Below are 27,821 nucleotides of genomic sequence, written 5' to 3'. Positions count from 1 at the left end.
TTTCACGAGATCGGAGCTGGGCATCCACGAGCAGAGCAGGGCAGACATGCAGAGTAAAAACTGCTAAATGCTGAGAGCTACACCGCCCCCCCTTTTTTTAAAGGATTAACTCTTGGGGTTCTCAAGCGCAAGGAGACTAACCAGTGAAAGCAATGGGCTTCTAGGTCCCAATTCTTGCTCGAGGCACCTTCCTCGAAACAAAAATCAAGATGCGAACAAGCGGCGGGATTGGTCAACCGCCGCACAATCGTGATTCCTCGGGCACTGCTTTCCCGGGACGGCTACTCGGGAACACGTAGGAGGAGCAGTTTAATTTATTAAAAAAAAAAAAAACACACAACAACCACCGCCTTTTCCACACGTTGGACTGGAGACACAAACTCGAAATTCCTTCTCCGCTAGGACTGACCCGAAATGCCTTCACGTGTGTGGTGACAGAGGCGACACAAGACAAAGAGCCGGGGTGGGTGCCCCGCACCGGTGGAGGACCGCCGCCAAGTAACCCGGAGGCGCCGGGAGCGACCCGCGGCGGGCTCCTGGGGCGGTCCCCGGCCGGTGGCGCTCGGCCGCCGCAGGCCCGCGCGCCCCGGGGACGCCCGCCCGCACCCGGGCTGCCGCCCCGCGCGCCCCCCGCCGGCGCCCTCCCCGGGTCCCCGCGCCCCCAGGTCCGGCCCCCTCCCGATCACCAGCAGAACCGCGCGTCCCCAGCGGCCTCCCTCAGAGAAGCTGGGCCGGGAGGCAGCCCGGGGCTGCGAGGTGCGGGAAGCGGGGACCCCCCCCACGGCCCCCACTCCTCCCCGGACGCCCCTCGCGCACTCACCCCACTTCTCCAAACCTCAGGCCGCACCCTAACGAGGCCGCTGGAGCTCCGGTTCAGAGGCCACTTTCTCCATGGCGGGCTCCGTCAAATTAGGAGTGGGCAGGAGAGAAGGCAGTGGAGATCGGGGCCAATCCCCTCGCTCCCCGCCGCCGCTTCTCCCCCCCGAAACCCCCGCGGAGCTGACACATCAACAAAGATGGCGGCGTCGCTGAAGCCGGCTCGGCCACAGCTGAGGGGGCGGGGCTGTAAGACGGAGCCAATCAGCGCGGCGCGGGCGACGTGACGCACCTTCAGGTCCCAGGTAACCAGCCTGTAGTGGGAGGGGCCTGCGCTGAGCCCGCCTTCAGCCTTGCGGGCCGGGAGGCCCCGCCCAGCCGCTCCGCGTACCTGGACGCCCCTCGGGACCTGGCCAACTGGTCGCCGGTGCACCCGGCCGCAGACTGGTCTGACAGCTCCCGACCCGTAGAGGTGCTGGGTTGGGTGGTGTCTTCCTCACCCTTGGGCTGCCTCTCCAATGAGTCAGGAGCGGTAAAGCAATAAAAGAGAATTGGAAAGCGTGGCTTCCCGACTCTCGGGCGCGCACACTTTGGACCTCACGTGGATGGGCCAGTGGAGCAGGAGCAGCCTACCTGTCCGGGTGACAGTTCAGCCCGACCGACTGTTTCCATAACACCCCGAGTTCGGACCTTCGGAGTGGCACCTGCTGCCATTGTTTAATAATAAACTGCCGATGCGTGGGTCTCCCGCCGAGGACCGAGCCTGCGCCGGGGGCTGAGCGGGCGGCGTCCAGGCTGGCTGGCCCACTTCAAAGGGCGCCAAGCACAGTTTCCCCAGCCCTGTCTGCGGAAGACAGGTGAGCAGGGAATCAGTGTGGCATCTTTCGGGGCAAGACAGCTCAAGTACAACTTTCAGAGGAAAAGAGTTGATTCGGAAGAGTCCTCCATGCAGTCGATGGCGAAGCAAAGCTTACAAGAAGTCTTTTTATGCTCCTTTCGTACAAATTGCCCTGGGGCAGGGGGGAGGGGGGGTGGGGAGTAGAAGCAACCTTGCCTACTTCAGGTTTTCTGTTCTTTCCGACAGGATATAGCACTTCTCAAATACGTCAAGGCACATTTTGCCATTAGAATGTGACAGAACCTAAATGATATGATTTTGAAACAGCCAAAAAAAAAATAGAGGGGATGTGAGATCAAAGACATCTTCAGCCGTTTCATGACTCATAGTGTGAAATTTCTCTAAGAGTTTTGAATTTAGGATAGCATATTAAATATGGCAACCAAGCTCTTTCCTTCTAGAGAAAATACACAAAATCAAAGAAATGAAGTAAGACACTAAAATCCTGTGTTCTAATTTTTACAATGAATTTAGGATGCAGTTTTTTTTTTCCATTGAAAAATCTGAAGCCAGAGATGTACAGGTCAGAGCATTTGTGTAAGGAAGACAACACCTTGGGTTCAATGGTATGTGGGGCAGGGGAGGGTTACAGCCTATTTAAAAGACCTGTAAAAATAATCAACCTGACATATACCTCTATTTTCCAGATTATGGAACTGAAAAATTACAAGGTTTGATGAAAAGTTTGGGGCAAGAAATATATGTTGCTTTTATTCAACTCAGATGTGGGTGTGGCATGGTAGCTTCTTTCAAAAGTTTTCTTTGTGGAAAGGAGAAACTGCATAATAGAGAACATTTTAACAAACACTACCTCCATGAGATTAAGTTCAACATCCGTTGTCATTGTTCATGTTCATTAGATATATATATATATATATGCTTTATATGATACAATAAAAAATGGCACTTTACCTATATGGCCTTCCTTCCAGCAATCCATATTTTAGTAGTGGGTCATCCTACAAAATGCCTCATCAGTTGTCCTGGGAGTTCTCATGGTTGTAAGAAACTGCCAAAGTCAAGATGAGCCCAAGGAGACAAGTGGCTAAGTAATGTGTCTTCCTGATTGGGATTAAAAGAGAGGGAAGAGGGGTGGGAGGTAGGGTGAGAGTCTACTACCAATTTTAGTTAATATTGTATGAGAATTGATATTTTAATTGTAAGAAATATACTAATAAAAACAAGTTAATGTTTGGAGAAGCTAGTTGTAGCTTATTGTAGGAATTCTACTTTCTTTACTATTTACTCCATAAGTCTAAAACTATTATTAAAAAAAAAAATCTAGGGTTGGCCTGGGAATGTGGCTTAGTAGATGAGTGCTTGCCTGGCATGCATGAAGCCTCGGTCCCTCAGTTTCACAGACACAGAAGCCGGAAGCGGCACTGTGGTTCACAGGATAGAGTGCAACCTTGTGCAAAAGAAGCTCAGGGACAGTGCCCAGGCCTAGAATTCAAGCCCCAGGACTGGAGGGGGGGGGGGGAAGGACATCTTGAGTTTGCTTGAAAACCTTGCAGGAAGTGACTAGAATGCAAATTTGGATAAGATTGACCAGGAATTGGTTAATGAACGCGCCAAGGTACTGCTGTATTCTTCTGAAACTGTCTGGAGCGTTCCACAGGAAAAGGCTCAAAAGAGCGGCGGAGGAGAAACGGATCCCTGGGGTTCACGACCAGCACCAGGCAGATCCTGAAAGATCCAGATCCTGGAAGATCCTGGCCATGGCTCAAGTGCCCCCCACCATCCCACTCCAAACGCCTTTTGCAGAGTCAAGACCACCTGTGCCCACAGTTGCACCCAGGGACAGCCATTCTAGAGAAACCTGGGGGCGGGGGAGGAGGGACACAATTCCAGAGCGGGCGCACTGCAGGAGGGAGGGGCGCACTGGGGCGGGAGCGGGCGGGGGCAGAGCGGGGCTTCCGGGCACGCGAGGCTCCCAGAGGGCGCACGTGGGCGTTGCGGGCGCACGTGGGCGCGGACGGCGCAGGTGCAGGGCTGCAGCCGCAAGGGTCGCTGGGCGGTGGAGGCAAGGTGAGCCCCAGAGAGCCCCTTTGCTGGACACCCCTCCCCTGGCCAAGACAGGGGCCGCCACGGCCAGGCTTCCAGAGACACAGGTCAGGGGTCTGTAGCCCTTTCACCTCTTTCCAGATGGGGGTGGTTCTCAGGGGCCTGGGAGAAGGAGGGCGGCTGCAGGGGGCGACGCACGGAGGGCTCGGGTCGTTGGGGGTCCAGACGTTGGTGGGTGGACGTTGAGATCGGGCGTTAAGCCAGGCGTTGAGCGGGCACAAAGCGTGGAAGTACAGGATTGGAAGGGCGAGGGGAGACTTGGAACCCGGGCTGGGAAGGGCAGGTCTTAGATAGGAGGTTTGGCGGTGGGGGTGGATTCTGTATTGGTTGGAGGGGTGAGGTGCCTGGAATTGGGGGTGGGGGCAAGCGGGAACCTTGCTGTGGGTTTGGAAACAACACTGGTAGGCATGCCTGTGTCCTCACACGCATGTCCGCCTTCTCTCTTGGAAGCTTGTTTGTGGATTCATGGCCTGTTTTCTTTCTTTATTAAACTCGGAGCGTGGGGACAGCCTACAAAACCTAGAGTTTTCCCCTCTAACACGTCCCACCTCCTATAGCAGAGGAAGGTGCATTCACTTGAGTGAGCCAGAGCTGTTTTCGCAGCTGCTACTATGCCTGCTGTATTCCAATGGCTGTTCTTGGCCCTTGGCTTTTCTAGGGCCTATACTGCAAATACCTGCCTTGGAGAGGCTCTGGAGTTAGAGCAGGTGCTTTAAGTTCCCTGCTTAAGACACCGACTGTGAGACTTGCACAGCTAGGGCTCTAAACCTGGATTTCCTCTCAGCTGAGTAAGAAGGAGTGGGACTGGAGAGGTGACCCAGCTAATCTCTGTCTTCTACTCACTTTTATAAAGACTTGAACCCTTAGATTATTTACTGTTTAAAAGTACAGGTTAGCTCCTCAAGAAAAGAGCAGACTTTTTTCAATGTCAGAGTAGGTGTGAGAGTAAAGGTTAAGAATAGGGGTGGATGTGGTTGCACAAGGCCTGGGGTAGATCCCTGGGGGGAGGGGAGGGGAAGAGTAGGGGTAGTGATGTAGCAGCAGCCACGTGCTCAGTGTGGTTCCCTACAGTTTGGTTCATTTAATCCTTGTGATTAGGAGTTGTGAGAATTCCTAGAAAGAGAAAATGATCTGACCAAGATAGCCTAGCTAAATGCGGAAAGTGGGCCTTGAATCAAACCTCAAAGCTCAGGCTCTACTGAACCATTGGCATGTTGTAGCTTTATTATGCAGTTTCCTTTGGATAGAATGGCTCTCCTTGAATGCATTTCCTTTTCAGGAAGGCAAAAGTAAACTTTGGAGGAGGGAAAGCATTACAGCTTAGGATCTCTGAATACACTTGGTTATTAAAAGAATTAACTCCCTGAGGATTTGTTCTCCTCTGGTCTCCTGGAGGGAAAATGGTCCATCCTAGGATGTTTCTAGCAGCATGCGAGAGGGGAAAGTTGGAATTTAAGGCAGTAAAAAGAGAAGGGTCTGCCCTTAGGAAGGTTCACTTTTTATTGAAGTTAGAGCTTGAAAACAAAGCAAATTGAAGCCCTCACTTTTATCAGCAGGACCATGGAAAACTGGTGACTTCCGCTCTTCTGTTCTTTCACTACTACACTGGTGATTCCCACCTCTGAGTCCAACAGATACAGTTGGGGACCTTTGAATTAACCTCTTGGCTTAGCTAAGGGAACATAATTAATAACCAATTATGAATTCTAGGATGATTTAATAGATTTTTATTCCTCACTAGGACCCTATAACAAAGTTATATATAGGGAAATGTTGCTTAGTTTAAGACTGAGCGGGAGCTACGCTTGATGGCTGTAACCTCAGCTACTGGGGACACAAGAAGCAGAATACATCTAAGATTAGCTGGTTCAAAGCACAAGACCCTGTCTGAAAATAAAATCAAAAGCACAGGAATTGGGGGACACGTCTCTTAAGTGCTTGCTTTCCCCAGTACTGACAAACCCAAATGAAACTACATGAGGTTAGCCCACAAGGTATCATGACTCTGCTTGAAACAATCTCAGTCTCCTTACCTCTTTAGTCTGCCACCTGAGGTTAGGAACCACAATATTACTACGTAGTGACAGCCCACTGGAGAGTCACACATGCCCAAGGTTGACATAGACTAAAGCAAAGTAGGTATAAGTAACAAAGCCTCACAAGTGTTCTGGAATGTTCCAGTTCTGCTCTCAAGTCTTCTTTAATGCCCCAAACCTATATATGTGTTAAAATTTTAGACCATAAATCAAGAGGAAAAAGGCCCAACAACAAATGTTATAAAAAGAGGACATCTGTCTGAGATGTGGTCAGCCACCAACAGGAGTCAGTTGAGAATCATTTTATTTAAAAAAACATTGCATAATACCCCACGATCCTGCTATACCCACTCCTGGGCATCTGTCCTGAACATCATAATCCAGGATATGATCAGGACACCTGCTCAGCTATGTTCATCTCTGCACTATTCATAATAGCCAGGCAATGGAAACAATCCAGATGCCCTACTGCAGATGAATGAATACAGAAAATGTGGTATATATACACAATGGAATTCTACATAGCCAACAGACAAGATAAAATAATGGCATTTGCAGGGAAGTGGATGAATCTAGAGCGAATCATGTTGAGTGAGACAAGACCTAAGGAACAAAAGACGCATAATATCCTTAATATGTGGCTATTAGATGCAAACAGTACAAGAGTGAGGACTCATTATTCACGTACCCAATGCTGTGGACATGGTATTGGAAATATAAACACAACTACATGGACGTAAAAAAATGTATGACTCTGTAGACATAATGTTTTAATACATAGATTAATATATATGACATACAAACCCTCAGCCTAATTTCAATTATGTTCTAAAATCTAAGTGCCAGTGATCTTATATAGAGATTCCCTTCTTGAATACTTGTTTGTTAAATATGTCATTTGAAATATGATGCAAAAATCAATGTTAACAAATTCTTTAATAAAAAAATTAAAAATGCATCATAAAGTACCCCCCCAATAAAAGAAAATAGGATTCTTCTGGTCTTAGAACAGGTCTGTATATTTTAGTTGCTTCAGGTATTGTAATCTAAGCTCTTGAATAAGGTAAAATTGGTGTCCTTCAAATATTCTACCACAGGTCAGATCTTCTCTATAGGTTATATCCTGTTAAATGTATTTTAATTCTGTCTAAACATTACAGCAAGTCCCTAAGACTGATGTTATTTTTTAAAGTCAGATATATATTTGCAAGTTTTGGGATTTTGGAAGAGTTGATGTGAGACATGATCTTTACTGTTTCAGAAAACCTCTTGCCAGGACTGTATTCCCCATTTCAGACTTCCAGGTACCATTAGGAAGTATAATTTTCTCAATCCAGGTTGTCGGAAACAGTGTCCATGGTACAGATAAGATACTTTGTATTGCAGGAATATCTTTTGAATGCCTCATTGTACAAAGCACTCTGCCAGGTGCTTCAGGAAACCGTAGGCTTTGTGGGGATTTTTGTTGTTGTTTTTTAATAAGTCCTGGTTCCTGAACTGAAGCAAACCAAAATTACTTGGAAGACTGACCTGTCTGTAGTACAGGGGGGTGGGCAGCTGACTGGGTAAAGTTAATGAGAACAGTTTATGGAAGGCTGAACCAAGAGCAATTGACCTCAGTTCTTCTGGGTATCCTGAGAAGATGATGACTACCCTCTGCTCTCCACACCCCTCTGCTTTTATGGCTTACATATTCCTGTGATCCCTCTACTTGGGTCGGATGTAAGCACATTTCTAAAAGGAAGGGCTTAAAGTTAATACATGAGTCTCCCATCTTTAAAATGGCTGTTTTTATATTAAAGTGCTTTATCCTTAAATATAATTTGTAAAATGAAAAATAGTAAAAAGATTTCTTCTGCTGCTGATCTACCTTCTGAGAACCCTCATTTAAAAATATAATGAAATTTTCATCTTTAGTATGGAATTCTTTTTATTTTACTGTTGAATATATACAGGATTTTTTCTTTCTAATTTCTTTCCTTTGGCATTCTAACTACCACAATTCCAGGGGATTTGGAAACATTCTGATTAGTCGAGGTATCACAGATAAACTCCCCTTTTGCCATTTTAAATAACATTTATACATCTAGGATGTCTTTAGTATCTGTGATTGTTTTAATGAGATGATTTCTTAGAAGATTTATGAAATGAATGGTTTAGAATAGTTTTAGGATCCCTTCATGTACTGCCAATGGCTTCCCAGAAACAAAATACTAATTGTTAGGTCAGCCCTGGAGAACAGCCCCTCCCCCTTCCTTTTCAGCTGCTGGAAACCAGTCATCACCTCTGACAATCATCTGACTTGAGAGTCAGCAAAGGACCCCAGACTCAGGTCACTTTCCCGTTTGCTGAGATCACATCCTGGTCTGCCTTGGTCATGTCTTTCTCTGGCAGTGAGAGGATCCCCAGGGTCTGAGATCACCTCCACATCCTCTGTGGTCCCACCTCCTGCCTTTCCCTATATAATTTTCGGAAATGGGTACACTAATTTGTATCCATTGTAGGCTGAAAATAATACATAATTATTTCTGTTTGAATTCATGAAAACACTTACATATAGAGCTGAATATCGTGTTTTGTGGGCTGATCTTTCTGCATACTGTATTTGCCTTTTCATTTGTTTTGTTGGTATTAAAAGGAGTTGCAAATGGGTGCCATAACATGTCTGTGCGACCAAGTGGATGTGGTAGCTCAGAGATAACCACCCATGATTCCTGCTCCAGTATTCTGTGTGTGTTTATTGCATCCTGATGGCAAGATGAGTGACAAATCCACATAACAGAAAGATGGGGTGGAGAACCTGCCAAATCTGTTCCTGTTGATTAGGGAAGTTTTCTCTTAAGTCTTAATCAGAAGACAATTCTGTGCCATTCTGTTGACTGTGGATGCTCTTGTTACTAACCATGGCTAGCATCAGTTAGATTCTGACCATAGCATTTGGGCCACTTGGTCACAGTGTCCATGCAGTATCTGAATGCCTATTTATCCTACTTTTTGCCAAGGTATCAAAACTGTCATTTTTTGTTATTTTACAGGTTCAGTTTTTTTTTTTTTTTGCCAGTCCTGGGCTTGAGCTCAAGGCCTGAGCACTGTCCTTGGATTTTTCTCAAGGCTAGAACTCTACCACTTGAGCCTCAGCACCACTTCTGGCTTTTTCTAAGTATGTGATACCAAGGAATTGAACCTGGGTCTTCGTGCATGCCAGGCGAACACTCTACCACTAGGCCAAACTCCCGGCCCACAGGTTCAGTTTTTAAAATAGTTTATGTAGATATGTTTGTTGTTATTTCCTTTGTGACATGTTGCCACTTTTCAAAAATCTTTTCACTCCGTTTGTGCATATGGTTAATAGTAGATCTGGGTTTTACATAGTACGTGGTGGGTGTGTGTGCACGCGCAGTTGTGTGTGTTGGAGTTAATGTCATTGAATTGGTCATCCCTATTAGATTGATTATTAAATTTATTACGTTTCTAAAATATCCCTTATTGCTTTCATTGAGGAACATGTGTGGGTTGAATTTCTCCTCCAGTCAGTTTTTTTTTTGTTGTTGTTGTTTTTTTTTGCTTCCTGTATCTCAAAGCAGCATTGTTATAAGTCAACTATTCCAGGCTACTCTGTCTTAGAGGATTTCTTTTTCTTTTTTTGTCTCAGGATTTTCTACCTGTGTTCTTTTTAAATCTGCTCTTAATAGTCATTTCATTTTTATTTTGGGTATCTGCATGTCACTGCATATCATAAAACATGCATATCTGCATATTTAGTCCTTTTATTTTCAACCTTACTATGGAAGTTTGGTTTGTGCACAACATCTAGCTGAATGCTGGGTCACTGGGTCAGTCCTTGCTATATTAGGGGAGCTTACTTAAGTTACCTAGTGATGCTTTTTGATGGCCAATGTTTAGATGGTTTTCCTGTTTGATTTTTTTCTTAAGATTTTAATCATACATATGCTGTAGCCATTCTTCTGGTAGTGAGTCTTAATATTTTAAGATAACTTCTTCATAGTTCTTAACACAGAGTCAAGAACTACTCAGTGTACCAGTATACAGATCCCCCCCCCCACACACACACTAGCAATTCCCCAAAGAGGAGAATTTTTCATTTATACTCTGACATTTCTCAGTGAATGTGTCCAGTAGTGTGCTTCTCAAGCTATTCCAGTAGATTTGATGGCACAGGTATACTTTCCCTGGCAGCTATAGATCTCCTACCACCTGGGGCTCTGGGCCTCCTGCAGTTAGGGATCTTCCTAGAACCTGGTACACAGAGGGGGAGAGGGGAGAGGGGAGAGGGGAGGGCGACAGAGCGACAGAGAAGAAGGAATGGAGGGGGAGGGGGGAGAGAAACAGAGAAAGAGAAAGACAGAGACAGACAGAGACACAGAGACAGTGACACAAAGACAGAGAGACACAGAGACAGAGACACGCTGATACTGGGACTTGAATTCAGGGCCTGAGTGCAATCCTGGAGTTTTTTGAGCTCAAGACTGGCACTCTACCACTTGAGCCTCAGCTCCATTCTGGCTATTTTGCTGATTAATTGGAGCTAAGTGTCTCACTGACTTTCCTGCCCAAGCTGGCTTTGAACTCCATCTCAGATCTTGGCCTCCTGAATAACTAGGATTTACAGATATGAGCCACCAATACTTTGCTGTGTATTTTCTTTTGAACTTTCATTTTCTTTTATGTATTGCCCAGTTGAGTTAGACCAGACATAAATTAAGACAGAAAAGAGTTTAAGGGCACTAAAAGGGAAGATTTCTCGTGAATTAATTTTTGTTCAAACCCATTTCAACATTAAAGTATTACTTACTAGTTTGAGCTTACTGTTACCTTTTTGTTCCCTCTGAAATTTTGGGGAAAGTAGGCAAAAGTTTTGCCTATAGTTTACAGCAAAATTATCATAACTATGTTTTTAAAAAGTATTTTGTTTATGCCGCGTGCTTCCTGTCAAACAGGACACTTCACTGTTATTTTTGGTGTCAGTCCTGGGGCTGGAACTCAGGCCCAGGTGCTGTTCCTGAGCTTTTGTGCTGAAAATTAGCATTCTACCACTTGAGTCACATCTTTACTTCTGACTCTGTGTGTGTGTGTGTGTGTGTGTGTAAGTGTAAGTAAGTGTAATTAACCAGAGATAAGACTTTCCTGCCTACGCTGGCTTTAAACATCAATCCTCAGCTCTTAGTCTCCTGAACAGCTAGAATTACATGCATAAGATTCTGGCACCCAGTGACATTTCCTTTTTTCTCTCTTTCTTGCTAGCTTGCTTGCTTGCTTGCTTTCTCTCTTTTTTAAAAGAGCAATTGGAAAGGTATGACTGCCTCGTTTCTAGATAGAAGTATCTCTGAGGTACTTTGCAACTAATGAAACATGGAAAGCTTGTTATAGTTCTATAACTTATTTTTGGAAAAGGGTACATACAAATAAGCCTGTAAAGTAGATACAAGTTATAATTTATGAGTGTTCAGCTATTGACTATCAAAAGTAATGGTCTTAGAAAACCAGAGGGAATTGGAGTAAGACGAGAGGAGCTGAGAAGGATGCTTAGCTGGTCAGGCAGTTGTGAGAGAGTCAAGGAAATTTCTGGGTAGTTTGTGGCTCACAGTAGAGAACTTGAGAGCATGAAGTAACATAGAGTAGAGAAATTATGATAGAAAGGTAGGTGAGGACCAGCTTGAAGTAACAGACTCTATTATTTCACTAGTAAAGTCAAATTAGATTATAAATCATCCTTGTAAGACATAAAAAGTCGTTACTGGTGAGCTAGTGGTAGAGTGTTTGCCTCGCATGCATCAAGACCCAGGTTCAATTCCTCCGTACCACATACATAGAAACAAAAGGCTAGAAGTGGTGCTATGGCTCAAGTGGTAGAGCTCTATCCTTGAGAAAGCCCAAGGACAGTATTCACACTTTAGTTCAAAACCAAGGATTGGCAAAAAAGCCTTTTCTGTTCCTTCAAATGCTTTTGAAAGTAAAAATATGAATGACCCTTTCCCCATGTTTTTGTTTGATCTTTCATTGTTAAACTTGATGTTTTTACTGAGCCAAAGACAACTGTTCTTGTGTCTTGTAGACCAGCTTGTGGTATCAAGGTTAAGTCTGCTTTGGAATTATTTATAGTAACATATAAATATTTGAACTAAACCAGTAATTCTTCTTTTATAATTAAAAGTTGTTTCAAATATTTTTTCTTTCCTTAGACTTTGATGGATGTCACATCGGTGCCTAATATGATGTCAAGAAATAGTTTGGAAATATCTTCTTGTAAGATGACGGAGCCATTTAATTTTGAGAAAAATGAAAGCAAGCTTCCAGCACACGATTCTCTAAGAAGTCCTGGAGCACACCATAACCATCCTAATTTCAGGTTGAAAAGCCCAGAGAATGGGAGTAAAAAAGACAATTTTTTGCTCTGTGAACAAACCAAACAGTATTTATCTAGTCAGGAAGACAATTCAGTATCTTCAAACCCTATTGGTATCAATGGAGAAGTGGTCGGATCCAAAGGAGACAGGAAGATATTGCCAACAGGTGAGAAAAATCTGTCTTCCTGCTGTTCGATGGTGGTGGTTTCTCAGACTTGTCTCAATAATATAATATTTGCATAGAATGACAGCAGATATTAACAGTGAGTACCTTAGAATGTCTGCAATTATTATTTTTGAAGGATAAACAAATACTAAGCTTTTGGCTTGATGAGTGTCAAGAGAGTCCTCAGGAGAGAATATCCATGGTTGAGCTTTTAGCCTATTCATTGGTTTGTTTATGGATGTTTTATGTATTGTCTCTTTTTTAAAACTACCATGTAAGTTGTATGTGACTCATAGTTCAAAGATGTTTTAAAAATATATTGTCCGGGGCCGGGAGTTTGGCCTAGTGGTTAAAGTGCTTGCCTAGCATGCATGAAGACCCGGGTTGCATTCCTTGGTACCACATACATAGAAAAAAGCCAGAAGTGGTGCTGAGGCTCAAGTGGTAGAGCTCTAGCCTTGAGAAAGCCCAGGACTGGCAAAAAAAATAAGAAAAACAAATATATTGTCTGATTTCATGTGATATATTATCTCCTTTGTTCTGATTCTCAAAACTGGTCTTTTAAGGAGATGGTAAAATTTAGCCCTTTTGAATGAAACATGATCTTTTAGCACTGTGTTAGTGCAATTCTACAAATGGAATTCTTTTACATGTAGGGCTCCTTAGGAGATCAAAACCATTCTCCTTAAATTACCAAATCATCATTTACCATTCTTTCCTCTGCGGTGCTACCCTTAACACTGATCATTGGCCTGATCGCTCAGCTCAGGGTCAGGACCACCAACCTGGGCTGGTGGTAGATGAGGTTTTGGTTGTCATACACCTATAGGTAAGCCAGAAATGACAGTTTTATTTTAAGTTATCCCTATGTTTATCTTTGATCCTGGTGAACATACAGTTTTAGCATTTTGTTAATGAAAAAAAGAATTGGGTGTGCTGTGAGCTGAAAACAAACTTTGGTTTCCTGAAGATATCCTTGTGGCTTGACAAGAATGACAGATATTGTTCAGACCTATGTGTCTGTCAAATATTTTCTCAAGAGTTAATAAAGTGAAACTATTTTGATCCCAGTGACAAAATTCAAATGTTGAAGCAAGCTAGAATCTTAGGGAACTTGGGCCTCTTAGAGCTTAAGAGCTTCCGGAACTGGAGGACTGTGCTGTCAAGAGGCCTGAGCTGGGTACCAGTGGCTCATACTTAAAATCCTAGCTACTCAGTATGCTGTGCCCAGCCTAATACATTATTTTTTTGTGGGAGAGAGCTAGGCTGGGTCCCTATTGTTTTGGTGCCATCTTGCTTCCTCCCTGATACATTATTTTTAATGAATAAATATTTTAACATTTTAAATTCAAACACAAATTTTGGATAAGCAATATATGAAAAAGAGTAACTTTTATGCTTGTGAGTTATGAGTTCAAAAACCTCTTGAGAATTACTACCTTACTGAATAGAGAAGAATTCACATTGGTGGAAACAGTATCAAGAGAATTTCCAGCTGGTGTATGCACAGTTGTAATCCCAGAATTGGGATGTATGCAGGAAGAAGGTTGTAAGTTTGAGGTCAGACTGGACTACAAAGTAAGACCTGGTCTTGATTTTACTTTCCTTTACAAGTCTTGATTTTCTAGTAGGAAAAGCAAAATATTTTAACTTATCAGTGGATGGTTGCTATTTTATATTACCAAGAATACAAAAATTATGGCATTTATTTAGTGGCTATATATTCCTCCTTAGGAAATGCAGTATTACCATTAAGTCTTGGAAATAACTCACCATCCAAAGAAGTAAAAACTGTAAGTTACAAAATTTTCTATTCTACATTTTTTTGAATAAAAGATTATAGCATTTCTGAATTGTGTTGGTAAAAGAAATATTTGATTTATAGGTATCATTGAATTTTTTGTCTTACTATTTTTGCTAAGTAAAAAAAGCAATTTGGGCAATTGTAGTTTGCATGCAGTTGTTTGAAGTAGACAGTATTCTTGTGTACTTCACCTTTTATATATATATATTTTTATTGTAATTAATAAAAGGGTTACATGATATTTGCCAGATAGAAGGTGCATTAACTCACATACATTGATACCCTTTCACATGTCTTGGTACCCATTACCCTCCCCCCACCCACCATCCACTCCCCGTATTGGTTTTCCCCCCTTACCTATCAAGTTTCAGATAACCAAATACAAATAAATTCAATATATCAGATAACAAAGTGAGATACTATAACAATATGAGATACCCAAGGGACAGCAAAGGAGATAAGGGATAACATAGCACATTAAGGACAACAATCATTCGTTATATGGCTTTTGTTTCAATATCCTGGAGGTCCTTTCAATTAGCTTCATACTATATGGCCTTGTGTATCAAGGTTTTGCTCTATTGCAGATCTCTGCTAGTAGAGCCCAAGGTTTCTACTGATTATGACAAATGAGGGAAACCATTGAGCCTAAGTTCCTTTGAGTCTGGCTTACTTCACTTAATATGATTTTTTCTAAGTCTTTCCATTTCCTAACAAATGGGGCAACATCATTCTTTCTGACAGCGGCATAGAATTCCATTGTGTACAAATACCACTCATCAACTGAGGGACATCTAGGTTGGTTCCATATCTTTGCTATGGTGAATAATGCTGCAATGAACATTGTTGTGCTAGTGGATTTAGTATGCCCTTAGATTCTGGATGGTTGGGTAAATGCCAAGTAGTGGAATTGCTGGGTCATAGGGGAGTTCTATGTTTAGCCTTTTGAGGCACTGCCATACTGCTTTCCATAGTGGTTGAATGAGTTTGCACTCCCACCAACAGTGTAGTAGTGATCCCTCCTGGCCACATCCCCTCCAGCATCTGTTATTATTTGTTTTCCTGATCCTGGCCATTCTAACTGGAGTGAGGTGGAATCTTGGAGTTGTTTTGATTTGCATTTCTTTTATGACCAGAGATGTTGAGCATTTCTTCATGTGTCTATAGGCCATTTTTGTTTCTTCTTCAGAAAAGACTCTCTTTAAGTCTTTGGTCCATTTTTTAATGGGATGGTTGTTACTTTGGAGATTAGTTTTGGAGTGATTCAATTTTTTGAGCTGTTGATATATTTTAAATATGCGGCCTTTGTCTGTTGTTTGGTTGGTGAAGATCTTCTCCCACTCTGTAGGCTTCCTAATTAATTTACTAGCTATGTCCTTTGCCATACAAAAGCTCTGCAGTTTAATGCAGTCCCACTTATCCAGCCTTTCTCTGATTTGTTGTCATTCTTGGTCCTTATTAAGGAAGTTTCGACCTGTGCCAAGGAGACCTAGTGTATCTCCTATTCCTTCTTGTAAAGTTTTCAGTGTGTCAGCTTTTACCTCCAGGTGTTTGATCCATTTGGAGTTAATTCTAGTGCAAGGTGACAAAGAAGGATCCAACTTTAGTTTTCTGCAGGTGCTTAACCAGTTATGCCAGCACCACTTGTTGAAGAGGCTGTCTTTCTTCCATTCTATTTTTTTGGCTCCCTTGTCAAAGATTAGGTGGCCATAGGTCTGTGGTTTAGTATCTGGGTCCTCAGTTCTATTCCATTGGTCTTCAGGCCTGTTCTTGTGCCAGTACCAAGCTGTTTTGAGAATTATAGCTGTGTAATAGAGTCTAAAGTTTGGAATTGAAATTCCTCCAGCGCTGTTCTTTCTGCTAAGAAGTGTTTTTGCTATACGGGGTCTTTTATTATTCCATATGAAATTTTGAATTGCCTCTTCTATTTCTTTAAAGAATGACATTGGGATATTGATGGGTATTGCATTGAATTTGTAGATAGCTCTTGGCAAGATTGTCATTTTCACATTGTTGATTCTTCCAATCCAGGAGCATGGGAGGTTTTTCCATTTCCTTAGTTCTTCTTTAATTTCCTTTTTTAGGGTTTTAAAGTTTTCATCAAAAAGCTCCTTTACAGAACTTAGGCTCAATGGTTTCCCTCATTTGTCATAATCAGTAGAAACCTTGGGCTCTACTAGCAGAGATCTGCAATAGAGCAAAATCTTGATACATAAGGCCATATAGAATGAAGGACCTCTAGGATATTGAAACAAAAGCCATATAATGAATGATTGTTGTCCTTAATGTACTATGTTGTCTCTCAGCTCTTTGCTATCCCTTGGTTATCTCATATTGTTATAGTATCTCACTTTGTTATCTGATATATTGAATTTATTTGTATTTGGATATTTGAAATTTGATAGGGAAGGGGGGAAAACTAAGACGGGAGGGGGATGTGGGGGGGGAGGGAAATGGGTACCAAGACATGTGAAAGGGTATCAATGTATGCGAATTAATGCACCTTCTATCTGGCAAATATCATGTAACCCTTTTACTAATTACAATAAAAAAAATTTAAAAAAAAAGGTCCTTTACATTCTTAGTTAAGCTAATTCCTAGGTACTTCATTTTCTTTGAGGCTATTGCGAAAGGAGTTGCTTTCCTGATTATTGCCTCGTTCCTCTCACTGTTGGCGTAAAGGAAGGCAGTTGATTTTTGAGGGTTGATTTTATAGCCTGCTACTCTTCCAAAGTTTTGAATCAGCTCAAGGAGCTTGGGAGTAGAGTCTATAGGATTCTTTATACAGAATCATGTCATCTGCAAAGAGGGATAGTTTTATTTCCTCTTTCCCTCCTTGGATCCCCTTTATGCTTGCTTCTTGCCTTATTGCACTGGCTAGGAATTCTAGTACTATGTTAAAGAGTAGTGGAGAGAGTGGGCATCCTTGTCTCGTTCCTGATTTTAGAGGGAATGGCTTTAGATTTTCACCATTAAGTGTAATACTAGCAGTGGGTTTCTCATACACAGCCTTTGTTACATTGAGGAATGTTCCATGGATTCCTAGTTTCTCCAGAGCTTTTAACATAAAGGGGTGTTGGATCTTGTCAAATGCCTTTTCCGCATCTATTGAGACAATCATGTGATTTTTGTCCTTGCTCCTGTTGATGTGTTGAATTATATTAATTGATTTGCATATGTTGAGCCAGCTTTGCGTCCCTGTGATGAATCCAGTTTGGTCATAGTGTATAATTTTTTGATGAGTTGTTGTAGACAGTTGGCCAGTATTTTGTTGAGAAGTTTTGCATTGATGTTCATCAAAGAGATAGGTCTATAGTTCTCTTTCTTTGATGAATCTCTGTCTGGTTTGGGGATGAGGGTTATACGGGCTTCATAGAATGAGTTTGGTAAAGAACCTTCATTTTCAATTTCGTTGAAGAGCTTGAGGAGTATTGGTGTGAGCTCTGCTTTGAAGACCTTATAGAATTCAGCTGTGAAATCCATCTGGCCCTGGGCTTTTTTTAGGTGGAAGTTCTCTAATTGCCATTTCTATTTCAGAGCTTGAAATAGGCCTTTTGAGTTGGTTTCGCTCTTCTTGGTTCAGTGTGGGTATGTTAATATTGGCTAGGAATTCATCCATTTCTTTTTTTTAAATTGTCATTGTTGGTAATAGACTCAGGGAGCTCCATGAGTTCCACTCAAGGCTAGCCCTGTACCACTTTGAATCACAGCTCTACTCCTGGTTTTCTGGTGAATAATTAGGAGATAATTGCATAGACTTTCCTGCCCAGGTGTCTTTGAGTGACAATCCTTAGATCTCAGCCTCCAAGTAGCTAGGGTTATAAGTGTGGGTCACCAGTGCCCAGTAGATTGTCTGATTTCTCCTAATGTTGACAGGACACAGAACTGCTATCTAGTTTGATTCCAGCTTGAGGCTATTAACACTAGCACTTCTATATTCAAGTTTTTATTGCTCTAAGATAAATGGGTAAGAATGGGTCTAAATTTTGGGTGACAGTAGCTACAAATTCCATTACAGAAACTGTTCAACTATTTTCTAGCCACTGTCATCTTACACTCTTAAGAATATATGAATGATCCTCTTTTTCTATATTCTGCTCCGAATGGTGGTATTTGTATTTTATTTTACCATTCTGATGTATTTAATAGTTCTCTCTTTTTGTATGTGTGTACCAGTTGTGGGGTTTGAACTCAGGTTTCGTATTCTTGCTTGGCTTTCACACTTCTCACTCTTATCACTTGAAGCCATGCCAACACTGAATCAGTATGAGAATCATTGACATGTTTGCTGTGTTAGATCTTCTAATGTATGTCTCTGCTCATATGGATCTTTGATTTTTCACATTGTACAAAGTTTTAAGCTTTTTATAAATATTTTGTATGTCTTGCTAGATTTATGCCTGTGTTGAATTTTTATTATGATTGTATTTTATTTATTCATATGTACATGTATATGTACATATAGATATGTCTCTATACACACACATGTACACATGCATACACATACACTTTTTCTTTTTTTTTTTTTTTCTGGTCTTGGAGTGTGAACTCAGGGGCCTAGGCATTGTTGCTGAAGCTGTACCACTTGAGCAACACCTCTGCTTCTGGCTTTTTACTGATTAATCGGAGATAAGAGTCTCATAGTCTTCGCTGTCTGGGCTGGTTTTGAAACAGGATTCTTAGATCTCAGACTCCCAAGTAGCTAGGATTACAGGCACGAATCCCTGCCACTCAGCTATATTTTTTATTTTTTATGTGTCTCCATGTTCACTAATATACAGAAATATGACTGTGTATATATTGTATTCTGTGACTTGCAAAAGCTTCTTATTCTATGACTCTTTTTAGATCCCTTGCAATATGGACCTGGATATTTCTTGAGAGAAGTTACAAAACCATGATAGAAATTTTCTTTAATATTTATAAATCTATTCAAATTGTTTCACATCATGATGATTTGCAGAGCTTTTCTTAGGAATTGTTCTGTTTTTGCTACATTGCCAAATTTATTAGTTGTTCAGCGTGGCCTTTATAAATCATTTTGATAGCTGCAGAGTGTGAGGTGCTGTTATTTTCCTTCTGAAATCGATCATTTGTCTCCTCTTCTTAAAGTTTGTCCTGCTATATGTTTGTAGTTTTCTTGATCTTTCAAAGAACCAAATCTTTGTTCCACTGATCAGTTTTAAAATATCTTATTTTTATTTCTACTGCCTCCTTAACTTTCCCTTCATCTGGTTTTGCTTATTTTGCTTCTGTGGGTTTTTTTGTTTGTTTGCTTTCTAGCTCTATGACACATACCTGACATACTAGCTTCTAAAGACAAGAGGTTTACTTTGGATCACAGTTTTGGAGGGAGTTCCCAGACAGGATTGATCATGGTTTTGGGCCCCTTAAAAGGCAGCATATAATGGCGGGAAGGCAAAGGTTGAACTGAACAGGGTTAGGAAGCAAAATAGGGAGGAAGAGACCACGATCCTGAAGAACATGTCGTCAGCATGAGATCTCACTGCTCCCTCAGCTCAAAGACTCCACTGCCTCTCTAGAACAGCCCTCTGGAGAAAAGACCTTTAGCACGCTGGAAACATCAAAGTCTAAACTGTAACAAGATGATAGGTTACAGTACTGATTTGAGACTTTTTGTCTTTTCTAACATATTCATTCAGTGCTTAAGTTTCCTCCAGGTCCCACAATTTTGATATACAGTATTATTTTCATTTGAATGTGACATGAGACTTTCTTTTTGACCCACACATTGTTCAGAAGTATATTATAAAGTCTATATATTATTTCTTGTGCTATTCATTTCCAATTCGTCTATTGTGGTTGGAGGTGTTTGGAGAATACCTTATATATGACTATGTATTTTTTTCTTTTTGCACGGGTGAGGGGTTTGCAAAAGAGATTGAATCCATGGGCCTTATGTTTTAGCTTCACTCCTTCAATTCTTTTAGGTTCCTTGAGTTTTGTTTCATAGCTCATATTATCAACTTAGTACATGTTCTATTGGCATTTGAAAAGAATGTGTATTCTATTACCAGCTTAAAAGGCCTTGTATATACTTAATAGAATCTGTTGGTGATGAAGTTTTTTTGTGTTCTTGGTGACTTTCTGTTTGGTTATATCAGTTTCTGAAACAACTTTGAGGTTTCTGTACTTACATGTTAATTGAATATTAAGTCTTCTCAATCAGCTTTTGTTTCACAATTTCAAGCTTTGTTTGTTCCATATACATTTAGTATTATACCATTTCCCTGTTGAATGTCTTTTTGTATCTCTGCTATAATTTTTTCTCTTCCATTAGCTTGCCTGTAGTTATAACTGAATTTTTGTATACCAGATATTAGTTAGATATAATATCATTTAATGTGTTTGACTAGCCTGAATCTGTAGTATATTTATACCATTTACATTTTAATACTGTTATGAATATCTGAAGATTTAGTCTACCATTTGTGTTTCATTTCCTTTTATTTTTCTTGCTGCCTTGTGAGTTACTTGTGATTAAATTACATTGGGTTACTTTGTAATTCCATTTTGATTTGTCTACAATGTTCTTTAGTACGTATCTTTGTATGTCGTCCCAGTGGTTGCTAAAAATGGTACATTACAAATACAAACTTACTGGTGTTATCATTTTTCCAAGTCAATTGTAGTGGAGAGACGCCTTTCCTCATTTTCAGAGTCTAATATACATATATATATACACACATATATACCTATATAGTTAATATGTAAGTTTAGTGGTTTTGTTGTACATAATATGAACAATAAGTAAAACAATGCCTATTCTTTCTACCCAAAGAGGAGTTTGAAATGTACTATTTAAAAGAGGTTATTGCTAAGTTCTAAAATTACTGTTTTCTGTTCTTATTAGCCCAGTGATGATGATGTTCCTCTTACAAAGTCAAAAAAATTATACAAGTTGGCTGAAAATTCCTTGTCCATTAATAATCCAGCACTCTTCAACTCTTTAGGACCTCCTTTACGGTCAACAACCTGCCATTGTTGTGGCCTGTTTGGTAAGCAAATTATTGATCCTAAATTTCCATTGGGTAATTCTTCTATACGTTTCCCTATGTTCATTAAAGCAAATTTCTGTCAAATAATATGTAAAAAGGAGACTGTATATGTTATGTGTCTATTCATCTATGCAGCTGTCAACATCCTACCATTCATATTTTTTGTTATTCATATCTTCTGTTCTTCCTGATTCTACAGATCTTTATGGGTTGTTGTTGTTGTTGTTGTTGTTGTTGTGTCAAGGTAAGCTTTTTTTAAGAGGGTGGTGCTGGTCTAGGACTTGAACTCTAGGCCCGAGGACAGAGCTCTTTTTACTCAAGGCTCTACCACTTGTGCCCACTTTGGCCTTTTCTATGATCATGTGGAGATAGGAGTCTCATCAACTATCCTGCCCAGGCTGGCTTCAAACTGCAATCCTCAGATTGCAGACTCTTGAGTAGGCCTGAGCCACCGGTGCTCAGCTAAGATAAAGCTTATATGCTCTGAAATTCATAGACGTATATCCCTGTCAAGGTACAGGATATTTGTCTCCTCAGAAAAAAAATTTTCATTACTATACCCCACAAGGCAACCATTGTTTTCCTTTTGCACTGCAGATTAATTTTGCCTATCAGAATTTCATGTAAATTGGATCATATAGTACAGGCTCATTTGTGTAAATCTTACTTACTTTAAACAATAGTTTTAAATAGTTTATGATTATAAAGGTTACACTTTAAATAATAGTTTTAAATATTTTATGATTATAAAGGGCTTACAGTTTCATAAATCAGGTAATGAGCACATTTCTTTTTGGATAATATCATCCCAGTCTTCCTTCTCCCATTTTTCCCTTTCTCCCACAAGCTCCCACCCACAAGCTGTAGAATTCATTTCAACATGGTGTCCAGTGAGTACCACAGCTGCATTTGTCTTTAGATTAAGCCACGTTGCACAGATCATTATTTTATTTATTCATTTTTCTGTCAGTACTCAGAATTGAACTCAGTGTCTGTGTGCTGTCTCTGAGCTCTTTCATTCAAGGCTATTGTTTTACCACTTAGAGCTACATCTTCACATCTGCCGTGTGTGTGTGTGTGTGTATGTGTGTGTGTGTGTGTTTAATTGGAAATAAGAGTTTCACGTACTTTTCCCACCCAAACTGGCTTTGAACTGTGATCCTCAGATCTCTTCAGATCCTTCTGAGTACTTAGGCTTTTATTGCAAAGTTGTTACTTTTTCCTTTTATTTGACAGATACATTTGTTGTATATTTACCCCATACATCATGATGTTTTAATTATTTGTTTTATTCTCCTTGATGAATATTTTGGTCATGTCTAGCTTTGGCCTATGATGAGTAGAACTCTAAACATGTTTTTCCAAGTCTTTGTGTAGACATACGTTTTCATTTGTCTTGAGTATGCATCGAGGAGTAATTTTTAAGCCAAGAGTGGGTTCATGTTTAGTTTTATAAGAAACCACTAAACCATTTTCTAGGTGGCTGTCCCATTCCACCTCTCTGTAGCCATGAGTTGTGATTCCTCCCTCTCCTAGACAAAGGCATATTATATGATAGCATTCGTCTTTTTAGGGGTAACACTTCTCATGGTGTATAATGTATAATGGTTTTAATTTGCATTTCCCTCATGATCAGTTACCTCAGCCAGTTTTTCCATGTGCTTTCTGGCTGTTTGGATATTTAGCTTTAACATTTTTTTCAATTTCCTTTTAGGGTTAAGGCATTTAAGACTTTTCTTCTTTTTCTTTTTTTCTCTAGTTTTCTTTTTTTCATCTTGTGCTTATTTTTAAGATGATCTGTTTTCTTCTGCCTCAATAATAGTGGGCATTTTCCTCATCCTTGCAGTGATGGTGGTAGTTAGTGACTAGAGACCAGATCAATCTCTTTGTTCAGGTGTCTGTCATTCCTCCGTGTGCGTGTGTGTGTGTGTGTGTGTATGGGTGGGTGTGGGTGTGGGTGTGGGCCTGGCTGTATTTTAGGGAAGTCAGGTATCTAAGGATGACCCTCCTCTCATTTTCACCTTTAATGGTGTTCAGCTAGCCTTCCCGAGGTGCTGAGTAGAATGGTGGTGAGTCTGCCTGGTTTTGGCAGTGCTTTGGTGTCAGACACAGTAGGTGTTCCACACCAGTGATGCCCTTGCCTGTGCCCTGCAGGGTCGCTGAGGTGTTCTCAGTGCAAGCAGACCTACTATTGCTCCACGGCATGTCAGAGGAGAGACTGGTCTGCCCACAGCATCGTGTGCAAGCCTGTCCAGCAAAAGTAAGTGACTGTGGCTCTGTTCACTCATCCAGGGAGTACTAAAGCTTCGTTCTGATAAAATAAAGATTTTAATCAGTTCAACAGGCCAGAAGTACCCTTCTGTGAACAAGTTGTTCCATTCTACTGTTTACCAAGGCACATCAAAGTATGTCCATCTGAGGCAAATTTAGCTTTCAGGAATACAATTTCACTAGGCAAAACCTAGCAAGATATTTGAGCCCTTAGTGAGTTTTGTAGCTTTGTAGATGTTTACAATGCCTAACTATCTTGTACTTTAAGTTGACACCTCCCACAGTGCCTCTATAGAGTTGTGATGTAAAAATATGTAAATCTTAAGTTTTAAAAAAAATTTTGGCTTCTTATTTTAGCATTTATCAGTTCATAGGACGGTTCTACATAACTGCACTTGATCCTCAAAATGGTGTAGATAACCTGAGGACCATCATAGGGGAAGGGGAGGCTTTCCCTTCCCCTTGAGGAGTCCCCCACACCTGTTCATTCTCAGGGCAGCAGGCAGTGCACAGAGGGCTCTGGGATTTATTTTTGCCACTGTGATTCTTTCAATGCTCCATGGGGTCTTGTTGTGCCTGAATTCTGTCCATTTGAGATTTTGAATATAATTGGGGCTGGAGCTTATAGACCCCACCTTTAACTAACACAAGGAACTGTAACATGAGCATTACGATGGGTTGCTTTATTTCAGTTTGCACAAGCTTGAAGATAACAAATCACCTTTTGACACAAAGAACATTGAAGTGAAGAATGAGGTATGGTAGTCTTTAAATTGTACATAGCTTTCATTCATTGTCTTAAGAAGACGTTAGCTGGCTTACACCTATAATCCTAGCTACTCAGGAGGCTGAGATCTACTGATCGCAGTTCAGAGCCAGCCTGGGCATGAAAATCTGTGAGGCTCTTATCTCCAATTAACCAATAGAAAACTGGAAGTGGAGCTGTGGCTCAACGTTGGTAGAGGCTAGCCCTGAGCTGAAGCGCTTAGGGACAGTACCCAGGCCCAGAGTTTTGCCTCACAACCAACAAAGAAAAAGAGGGGGAACTTTAGGTGGAATAAAATACTGTGGAACTATTTCTTCTTCTTTTTTTTTTTTTTTTTTTTGCCAGTCATGGGCTTGAGCTCAGGGCCTGAGCACTGACCTTGGCCTTTCTCAAGGTTAGAGCTCTGCCACTTGAGCCTCAGCACCACTTCCGGCTTTTTTCTATGTATGTGGTACCGAGGAATTGAACCCGGGTCTTCACACATGCTAGGCAAGCACTTTAACCACTAGGCCAAACTCCCGGCCGTGTGGAACTATTTCTACATGTAGTCCATGTTTTAAAACAATGTGCTGTTTACATGCTAGTGTACACACTAGTGATGGGATGAAAGACTCTGGGGATTTTTGAAAATTACTTCTAGTATTTTTTTCCTAAATTATATTGAGATGTCCCTGTCTCCATGCAAAATCATTTCATCTACCTGATAGATGCCCTTTTGTGCCACCTCTGCATGCACAGATTCTGTAGATACTTAAGCTACACTCTTTGAGGTCTGACTGCTATATCAGGAACATTTTTTTTCTAATACTAGCTGTCGATTTGGATGATTCTAGGGTTAATTCTTTTGGCATTTGAAAAGCATACCATGTGTTGCAGTCCTGTAAAGTATTTTCAGCTTTTTCTAGCTACTCATAGCTTCCGCCTCAATGAATTCCTCAAACACTTATTCTTAGAAAAGAATTACAAAGTTCACATGCAAAATTTATAATGTTAAGAAGACCTCTCCCTGCTACTTAAGATAAGCTCAGCTTTCTTTCCTATAGCATCGGCGGGTGATGCCTCTCAATGTGTACAGTGGCTGTGGAGAGTGGCGTTTAGGAGGTGGTGGATGGAGGTCTACCCTTTTCCATGATCTCTCATTTACACCGAAGCATCAGGCTTTGGTGGCCCTAAATCCAGAAATCCAATAAGTAGCCTCAGTACCAAAGCAATGTGTGCTTGTAACTCCTTTATGTGTTTCTTCAAACCAGAGTGAAGGTCCACTTGGGGTAGCTAAAGAAATATCCATTGGTTCTGAGAAAATAATGTTTTCTGATTTGAAAAGCCTACAACTCAAGAAAACCATGGACGTAAAGGTATTTGCTTTTTAATTGCCATAGACAAGGAATTATAGGTTCTTATTTTCTTGTTTTGTGGTTTTAAGTGAGTTCACAAGGTAGTTACAGGATGTATCTGATTAAAGTAGTGTAGACTTACAAAAGCAGTCTGCAGCATTTGTGTATCTTAGTTATGAAGATTTGAGAAACTCACCACATTTGCTTTTGGTCCTACTGAAGTATTACCTCTTATCTTTGAAAGGGTACTGTTACAGAATTCAAGAACCCAGGTGACTTCTATATCCAGTTATATTCTTCGGAAGTTTTAGAATACATGAACCAGCTCTCTGCAAGCTTGAAAGAAACATATGCAAATATGGTGCACGAAGAAGATTACATGCCGGTTAAAGGAGAAGTTTGTGTTGCCAAGTACACCGTTGATCAGGTAACCCTGATTGAATGACTTATTTAATAAAATGTTTTAACTTACTTTGGTCATATCAACTGGTCAACAGCAGAGAATTTAATGATGTATGGGATGGCTCACAGGGTCTCTTTTTTTCAGAATTCCAAGACATGTTCATTTTACTTTCCCTATTCTAACTGTTTCCACCTCCTAAGCCAGTTGCAGACTGTTTGTATTTATTTCTGTAGCCAGGGTCTTAATGTGTAAGATATTTTGCATATGAAGATATCTTAATTAGAAAACTTTAGGGATTTGTTAGCAAGATTCTTAAAAACTTGATGAATCAGTTCTGAACAAAACAGGATCCTGATCTGTAGATTGATTCAGAGTTTCTGAAACTAAGATTGCAAAATGCTTTTGGCAAACAGAATGCCACCAGATTTCTTTCCTTCCTAGACCTGGAACAGAGCAATAATCCAAGATGTGGATGTGCTACAGAAGAAGGCACAAGTCTTATATATTGATTATGGAAATGATGAAATAATTCCAGTAGACAGAATTCATCCACTGAACAGAAACATGGACTTGTTTCCACCCTGTGTAAGTCCTTTAGTTTCTCTAAATTCCTTTTGTGTTAGCAAGGAGCTGCTTTTAGTATTTTAATGGGCATAATTTTTCCTTTGTTCTTCCATTCTGTTGCACTTATTGGTGTATCTTTTGCTATGCAAATGTATACCCACGATTAACTGAACTCCATTTTTTATATTCATTATCTAATCAAGTAGTGCTTAAGGAGAGAAACTTAACACTTACAGGCACACCTTATCACTGCTCTTTAAGAATGATATTTATGTATGTATTACATTATTGGAAAGTAGTCAGGATTTCTGTACAAGTGAAGTAATTTTTTGAAGTGTAATTTTTTTTTAATCCCCCCATGGTTTTTTTTGAGCTTCCAGTACCAGTTACCACTGTTGATAGAGGTACCAAGTCAGATGATCTAATCAAACATCATTGTTAACCTGGTTAGGCCTTGAAGACTTTTGGTAGCCGTTTGGCATGAATACAATCTCTTTTAAAAAGAATAGTTCGAATAGCTAATTAGAAAAATTCATTTTGAAATATTCTTTTTTTGCTTTTTCTTTTTTCTTATCAAGGTATTATATAGGGGTTACAGTTACATTCGCCAGATAATGGGTGCATTACTTCTCACACATTGAAATCCCTTCTTATGTTTTTGTCCCCATTTCCCTCCCCCTACTCCCTCCCAGTCATCTTGTTTCCCCCATTCCCTTTCATATTTCAAATAAATAAACATATATACAATATACCAGGTAACAAAGTCAGATACAGTAACAATGTGAGATTAACCAAAGGGCAACAAAGAAGAAAAATAGACACGTAAGGTCATATAGGATGAGACTAAATGAAATGGTCTGTAGGATATGAAAACAAGAGCTTTATATCTTGCGTGATTGTTGTTTTTAATGTATTAGGAAACACTAATTCTTATAAGTAACTTGCACAAAAATCTTTCAGGCCATAAAGTGCTTTGTGGCTGGCGTTGTACCAGCAGAGGGGGAGTGGAGCAATGATTGTATCAAAACCATTAAATCACTGTTAATGGACCAGTACTGTTCTATAAAGATCATCGACATCTTAAATGAAGATGTGCTTACCTATGCAGTAGATGTTATGCTACAAAGTTCAGGTAAGACTTGGGTCTTTTGTTCTTTCTTAAAAAAAATGATCATTATTGGTTATTTAGTCCCCACCAGTTATTCGCAGAAGATACTGGGGGAAAAAAATAAAAGTGAGGCCAACTACACTTCTGTTTAGAGTCATTCAGAGATTGTTGCTAGAAAGAGGGCATGCGTTCATGAAATGGTTTAAG

The 27,821-nt window shown here is 40.7% G+C and overlaps 2 protein-coding genes across 4 annotated transcripts in view; one reads left to right on the top strand and one right to left on the bottom strand.

The window, feature by feature from the left end:
• The window catches only part of Ccdc186 (coiled-coil domain containing 186), a 34,025-nt gene extending 32,714 nt beyond the window's left edge, over positions 1-1,311 (bottom strand). Inside the window, exon 1 of one of the 3 annotated variants that reach the window (XM_090345807.1) lies at positions 1,208-1,311. The gene's annotated coding sequence lies outside the window, so the exon portion shown is untranslated. Of the gene's footprint in view, positions 1-141; positions 277-820; positions 908-1,207 lie in introns of those variants that run through there. The other 2 variants (XM_090345804.1, XM_090345805.1) reach the window with 2 other exon arrangements.
• A 2,414-nt stretch (positions 1,312-3,725) lies between these two features.
• The window catches only part of Tdrd1 (tudor domain containing 1), a 46,222-nt gene continuing 22,126 nt past the window's right edge, over positions 3,726-27,821 (top strand). The window contains exons 1-10 of the mRNA XM_090345803.1: positions 3,726-3,825; positions 12,015-12,345; positions 14,080-14,138; positions 21,024-21,168; positions 23,323-23,428; positions 24,132-24,195; positions 25,456-25,560; positions 25,784-25,966; positions 26,384-26,527; positions 27,467-27,638. Of these exons, the coding sequence (XP_090201929.1) occupies positions 12,021-12,345; positions 14,080-14,138; positions 21,024-21,168; positions 23,323-23,428; positions 24,132-24,195; positions 25,456-25,560; positions 25,784-25,966; positions 26,384-26,527; positions 27,467-27,638 (1,303 nt within the window). The 5' untranslated portion in view covers positions 3,726-3,825; positions 12,015-12,020. The remainder of the gene's footprint in view (positions 3,826-12,014; positions 12,346-14,079; positions 14,139-21,023; positions 21,169-23,322; positions 23,429-24,131; positions 24,196-25,455; positions 25,561-25,783; positions 25,967-26,383; positions 26,528-27,466; positions 27,639-27,821) is intronic.

Source organism: Megascapheus bottae, chromosome 15 (assembly GCF_031878675.1).
Source record: "Megascapheus bottae isolate mThoBot1 chromosome 15, mThoBot2.hap1, whole genome shotgun sequence".
Classification (NCBI taxonomy): Eukaryota; Metazoa; Chordata; class Mammalia; order Rodentia; family Geomyidae; genus Megascapheus; species Megascapheus bottae.
This window is presented reverse-complemented; position numbering and strand designations above follow the sequence as displayed.